Here is a 7,005-nt window from a genome sequence, read left to right as displayed (position 1 = left end):
ATTGATGGGTTCCCACTTTACAGAACTTAAAAACAAGCACTGGTAAAAAAAAAAAATATATACTGTATATATATGTGTAGCATAAAAAAGGAACCAGGACTGGGTATTGTAGCTTTCTCTCTCTCTTACCGTCCTCTCCCACCCCCAACTTATACATTTACACATATACAGACTTGTTGGGTTATGGAACCTGGACAATTGCTTTTACCATCAAAATCTATTTTACAGACTTACTGCTTCAGTGGATTTTATTAAGGAAGGGCATTTGTGGTTAATTAGACCAAAGAGTACAAGGTACTGGGAGGAAGTAGTCACATATATCCCGACATTGTGACTTTCCCTTAATGCTCCGGGAAACTGTTGCTGTGTTATGCCACAAGTACAGATTTTGCATCCACTTACCCACCATTTCTGCTGTGATGCATGGTATAGCGTTAGTAGGCAAATAAACCGAGATCTACTTGTAAAAACTAATAGGCAAACACTTCCAATTTGTCCCTAGTTTGGTGCAAAATCTTGACTCCTGGCCCCAAAATAGAAAAAGATTGTAAATAACATTGATGAGAGTGTGGCAGATCAAGGGTGTCTTTGCATGGTGTGAAAATACTGGGGCGAAGCCTAAATGTTTATGTATGTGGGGAGGTATGTATGGGAGGAAATCCCACCCAGAGGCCTTTAGGCTCATGTTTTGTGCCAAGGTATTTATTTTTGTCAATTTGTATAAAAATACCAACAGACCAGCCATATGCTGATATTCACTAATTGGCAATCGTTCTGGAGCATCTTGCTGCCTGCTATGAAATGGATAAATGCCAGGTACCATCTCTGCCCAATTTCAGGATCCAGTGCAGTGGTTTGATAATCTGCTGTCAAAAAGACTCAAATAAATGGCATTGCCCAAAAGAACCAAAACCCAAAGAACTTTCTGGATATGAGTACTATAACCACCATGAATTAATGGCATGCACCGTGTAGCTAACATCACAGCAACAGCATAGACTTTTCAATTGCCTTTAGATTTCTGCAACAATTGCGGTTATTGTAGTGACTTGCACATCCATTTGACCTGTGTGTTGTGTTTGTTCTGGGCAAACATCAGCTGGGGGTGGTAGTTAATATTCTACATAGAAAAGACCTACTGGGTCATTCTGCAGTATTATAAGATTTTATAGGGTGGAACAAATGTTTGGCTTTTTTTTTTCTTTGACCAGGAAAAAGTATATTCATAGAAGCCTAAAATCTCCCTGCTGGCCATTGCCCTAGCAATTAGGGTAAGGGCACATCTGGCGATTCGGGGAGATTTAGTCGCCCGGGCTTCCCCCTGTCATCCGCCAGCTGTAATGAAAAATCGTCTGTGTCATGGCACACTCAGCGCCTTGTTTTCCGAAGTCGTCTGAAGTGGATTTCTCATTGTAGCCGGCGGAAGCCGTTCGGGGAGATTAGTGGCCCCAAAGAAGAGCCGATAAGTCGCCAGGCAACTAAATCTCCCAGAATCGCCAGATGTACCCTTACCCTAAGCAGCTTTAATGATTAGTACTGTAATGTGCAATAACTAGTACCTGGCTCTTTATACTAGGGATCCATAGAATTCAGGATTAAAATCATGTGACTTTTCGTCACACAAACAAGTGAAAAAATGGCACCCGTTAGCCCTTCCTGGCATAAATTTGCACATGCAAATTATGGTTCGGATTCGGTTTTGGGATTTGGCTGAACCTTACATGATGGATTCAGCTGAATCCCCAAACAATAGATTCGGTGCATCCCTATTTTATATCATTGGAAAAAAACAACAAAAAAAAAGACTCTAAACCAACAAATATAATTTCTGCAGGAAAGCTGGCAAATGTTTCCTGATACAAACTCTGGCACACTGGCAAACACAAGGATCGTAACAGAGACTTGGAGTTGCCCTAAGTAGGATTGAAGCACAGCGATGGGGGCTATACAATTTTGGCGCATTGTTTTCTGGAATTTACCAGTTTGCATAAAAAGTCTGCAGATTTTTATATGGAGGATAAAAAAAAATTACCTTTCAGCTCCAAAAAGAATATCATGTATATTTTTCATGCACACAGCTTTACACCAGACCCGATACACCAAAGGGCTTTGTGACACACATATCAGCGGTGCACTGTGCAAACATTTGTAGCATGCAGCAATATTCTAAATACACCCACCCCATATTATTTCAGAGCTTGTATCTGATGCATGGCATGAAGAGAGCACAGTAAGGCTAATGTCACACTGGCAACTCAACTTTGGTTCCATGCTCAAAACAACAGGTCCTAAGGCAGCAACCAATTGCACTCGGCCTTTGTTGTAGTTTATATAGTGAATAAAGTACCCCCTCTTGTAAAATATAAGGATATTATAAGTTACCGAGGAGTTTCATGACCATATAAAAACACGAGGCCGAAGGCCGAGTGTTTTTATACAGGTCATGGAACTCCGAGGTAACTTATAATATCCTCATATTTTACAATTGGGGGTACTTTATTTATTATAATACACAAATTTTAGTGAGTCATGTGACAGAAATTACATCACTACTCACCGTTTATAACTGATGACATCACTACTCACCGTTTATAAGGATATAATTTACAGGATATTCATGGCTTTTGTGTATTATATCTTTGTTTAGTAGTTGTCCAGTAAGGCATTTAAGGGTCAGTGCCCTAGTGAAAGGTTAGAGGTTGAGTTAACAAACTGGACAATACACAGGAGAGAGCCAGGCTAGATTCACAAAGACCATGCCTTTTGGTTACTAACGAGAGCAAGTGACCATAGCAACTGCAAAATTTAATTTCTGGATGAAAGAAACAGGAATTAAAAGGTAAAGAAAAACATCAAATAAAAATGATTAAAAAGTGATTGTAAAGTTGCTTAGACTACTTTAACAAGTGACAACAAAAAGTATAACATGGAAATATATATGCCATATTTAGGCACGTATATATATTTAGATATTCAGAAGGATTGTTTACATTCACCAGTCGAAGCAGGCAGGGCCGGAACTAGGGGTAGGCAGAAAAAGCAGCACTTGCCTAGGGCGAAACAACGAGAGGGTGATGGGCAAGTTCCTGCTGAAGGACCTACCCCAAGTCCAGGTTTGTGTTGTTCATGGGTTGACTGCTCTTGCCTCTTCTGCTTGTCCCCCCTCTGCGTGCACCGTCATTGCACACACACGTTCAAGTATGTTCACGAAGGGGAGCAAGGTGACCGGCCATGTTGCCTAGGGTGCCTGGTCAGCATGCCCTACCCCTAAAGGCAGGACTTGCCCCTGAGCAATCATGGCACCTCTACTATGCTAAAACCTGTCCTCCAGTGGTCACATCATCATGAAAAGAGTAGGCTGTCCAGGCTAAAACTATTGATGTCTTAGGGCAAGGGCACATGTTGCTATTGAAAGGCTTCTCTCTGCCAGCAAATTTTAATGAGACGAGAAGCTGATCTCTTCAGGCCTGAGTGCAGCTACACAGAGTGGATATTGGCCTGAAAATGGCTTAGCTCCGTGTAGCTGCACTCAGGCTAAGGCTGTGCAGTTTACAGAAAACCGCTAAATGGATCCACTTCTCTCCGCCTCATTAAAATCTGCATGCGAGAGAAACCTGTCAAACACATGTGCCCTTGACTTGTTATCACGTAGTCCAATGTGTCACAAAAGTGTTGCATTCTTATGGAGGCAACTCTGAAGCCTGGGAATGTTCTACTCAATACTTGCCTGTAGTATGCCACCAGTGTGGCATTAGCCTTACAACAGATGATAGCAAAGATGCTTACACAGTTTTAGAAAGATTTTCTAAAGCAGCAAAACTATTTGATCAAAGCTCCACTTAAAGTGTCAGTATAGCAAGACCCATGTATAGACATGATCAACTTGAAAAAATGAGAGACCGTGACTGGTTTGTTCACATGAGAGTAGTACTTGTTTGTTATGTAGTGGTCAATTATTCAAAGGCCTATGGTCTTTTACACTCTGGGACCTTTCCTAGTATAACAAGAACATTATTGCTTAAGTGCGACCCATGAAGTAGGCAAAACAGTAACGCAGGCACAGCCTTTAAAAAGGTGCAATTCCACTTGAATAAAATGTACTGTTCTAAATCCCCACAATTTGTTATGAAGTCATTCAGCCCATTTACAAATGGGGAAAAACCCTACAAGGGTGCAATAAAACTGCCATAAATGAAATCAAAGAGGTGAAGTTCATTTGGAAGGACATTGTGGAACACTTCTTTATTTTCTGGCTATTAGGAAATTTAAGGTAAACAAAAAAAAGGCCAGTTACACAAGCCAATAAGGCAACCTCAACTTGTGGGAGTGCACCTTTCTAGTAATGATCATTGTGTAGAAGGGTTTCCCAGCACAAAGTTACTGGGTGCACTAAATGAAGATACCTTTAGACCTGGAGAGTAATATGTGATATGAGCATTATTTTTGTAACGGAATCCCAACAATTTATTGCTTGAATGCATATGTTCCCAAAGGTAGACGTCAGAACTCAACAACAAATCATGCTGGACCCTTTAGGACCAGCACTGATTGGGAGCCGATTAGAATCTTGTTGAGAACTCATGCTAGAAGGCACTGAAAATGATGCAGACACCTCTAAACTAATGTTGGATCCACTTGAACATACCCCTAAGGTGTACCTCTGTTGTATCATATATCCAGTGTGTATGGGGTAGTTTAATTGTGTGCACTGCCTGTGAGTAGTGCTTGGCTTTATAAGGCAAGGAACAGAGTCATAACAATAGAGGGAGCAGAAATTGGGGGGAGGCGGCAAGTCACTTGTGTGGGGACTTAAATTTACCCCTCTAGCAGGAGTTCTCAAAAATGAATCCTACACGTCAGTGTTCACCACCAACCACAGGCAGTGCACAGACAGGACACTCAGTTAGCACACTGTAAGGAACATAGAGATTTGAAATGCATCTTTTAATCCATTGTTGATCTTCATTTAGAGGTGCCCGTATCACTGTAAGAGTCACGCTGTAGAGCTTTTAGCATCACCCAAAAAAGGGTGCCATGACTCCTTAGTGACCTTTATCTCTTTAGCAATTGAAAAGGGGCAGTATTTTTTTTTTATTTAATTTAGAATACAGTATACTCGGTGCCAACCATCTGTCAAGTGCAGCAAATACCCTAGAGCTTTCTAGCACCGACATTAAAGCCTTTAACTCCAAAAGGCATAGACTGAAGGAAAAAGAAAGATTCCTTGTTTGTGACAAAGCCTATTAACATTGGGATCCAACAGAGTTGTAACCGCTGCAGGAGGTGCAGTATTTGGGGCTTAGGAAGACTGGGGCATCACTATGAAATACATAGTATTCCTAGCTTTGTGGTTCTTCCATTCCCTACAGTGCAAGGGATGAGGATTGCCATTATTCCAGCCCTGCATACGAACCGTCACTACACCATTCATAAAATTCACCATTGCCAGTTTCATTCAGGATCAGTAGGCCAAATTTCATAATACTTAATCAGTGGTTGAGTCCAAGAACAATAGTCAGACAGGTATGTGGGGCCCTATATAGCAGAGAGTCCCACAAAAATAAACGAGGCCTCTAAAACAGGCCTTTCAGGATGCAATCATTGACTGATGTCTTCAGTGGAGACAAGGACACCCCAAGTCTTTCCAAAAGAGACCCACAGAGTTCATCTACACTTGCCAAATGTACCATGTAGGATTAATTATGTCACAATTGTGACACCACTGAAGCGTTTTCAGAGGCAAACCCATCTTCTTTAATTCATCAGTAACAGCTACCTAGTGTTCTGAAGCTCCTCTCTCAGCCAGGTGGGGAGTGTCTGCCCCATCTTGTAAAGCAGTTTGGAGAGCTCGATGTTATGGTCCCTATAATAGTCCATCAGGAAGGATCTTGACTGAAGAGAAAAAAAACATCAACAAAGTAAGAAGTCAATTAAAGGAAAACCCAAAATGACATTTAAGAACCTTGGAATTTAAAATAACTAAAGCCTTTTCATGACTGTGGCTAGAAATGCTTCTTTATAGGGCTCATCCGGTTCCTTTGCTGTCAGCAGCCCACAGGATAGGGAACTACTAGAGGCATATATTGAAATACAGTTCTTTTAAAAGGCTAGGTTCACCTTGGGATGGTCAAGATGCCTAAAAGGTAACATGTAGCTTTTGTGCAACTTCTTTTTTATGCAAAGTATAAACAAATAATAAAAAAAAAAAAAAAAAAAAACTTACATCTGAATCCATGTCTGGGTATTTTCTTCCCTTGCTTTTCCCCAAGCATTTGGTTTTCCCACCATCCAGAAGTTGGCACCAAAATCCTTTCTTGGGATCAAATCTTAAGAGGGAGAAAAAGATGATAAATTAGCATGAAATGCATTGAATAGAAAGCTTGTACTTCATTAGTATTATCTTGTAGAAAAGAAAAAAATGATGTTAGTGATTGCCATAACATCATGAGACTACCTTTATACAACAGGTTATTATGTATGACAGCCCCTTTATTAAAATAGTCTTTTTTAGTGATTGTGTTTACCTACCAGACACACCAGGCCGGTGCTCCTACCAGTAGAAAACTTCACTGGCCCGGGGTTCTTCCAGCGAGCACAATGGAGTGATCCTCTTCCTGATTCTTCTTTCTTCTCGTGGCCGCACATGTGCAGAAGAGTGAAAAGCTGAACTTTAACGAAACATCCGGCTATCTCATTCTACTGCGCATGCGTTTGCCCGGGAAATTTGAAGAATTAAGAAGCAAAAATGAAGACGATCTTTCCGTGGTGCTCACTGGCGGAACCCCAACCCCTGGGACAGCGCTGAGAGGAGCACTGGCCAGGGGGTCAGGTAAGAAAATACATCCACTTGGGGTGCATAACTTTTGGCACTACAAATTTAAATATAATTATAGGTATTATTGCTTGCCATGGGAGCCAAAAAAAACCCATTTGCCCTACAGGAAACAAAAAATATTAAATAAATATCACTTACCAATTAAAGATGAGCTATAGGCCATGTGAAAG

General features: G+C 41.0%; 1 protein-coding gene across 2 annotated transcripts in view; it reads right to left on the bottom strand.

Annotated features, from left to right (window-relative positions):
• Positions 1-4,215: 4,215 nt before the first annotated feature.
• ndst1.S (N-deacetylase/N-sulfotransferase (heparan glucosaminyl) 1 S homeolog) overlaps positions 4,216-7,005 on the bottom strand; it is a 67,818-nt gene continuing 65,028 nt past the window's right edge. The window contains exons 14-15 of one of the 2 annotated variants that reach the window (XM_018254240.2): positions 6,224-6,326; positions 4,216-5,892 (exon numbers count right to left, since the gene is read on the bottom strand). In XM_018254240.2, the coding sequence (XP_018109729.1) occupies positions 5,773-5,892; positions 6,224-6,326 (223 nt within the window). In that variant the 3' untranslated portion in view covers positions 4,216-5,772. 2 annotated transcript variants of the gene reach the window in all.

This window comes from Xenopus laevis, chromosome 3S (genome assembly GCF_017654675.1).
Source record: "Xenopus laevis strain J_2021 chromosome 3S, Xenopus_laevis_v10.1, whole genome shotgun sequence".
Taxonomy (NCBI): domain Eukaryota; kingdom Metazoa; phylum Chordata; class Amphibia; order Anura; family Pipidae; genus Xenopus; species Xenopus laevis.
Note: the sequence above shows the minus strand (reverse complement) of the source record. Positions and strands in the feature narration are given on the sequence as shown.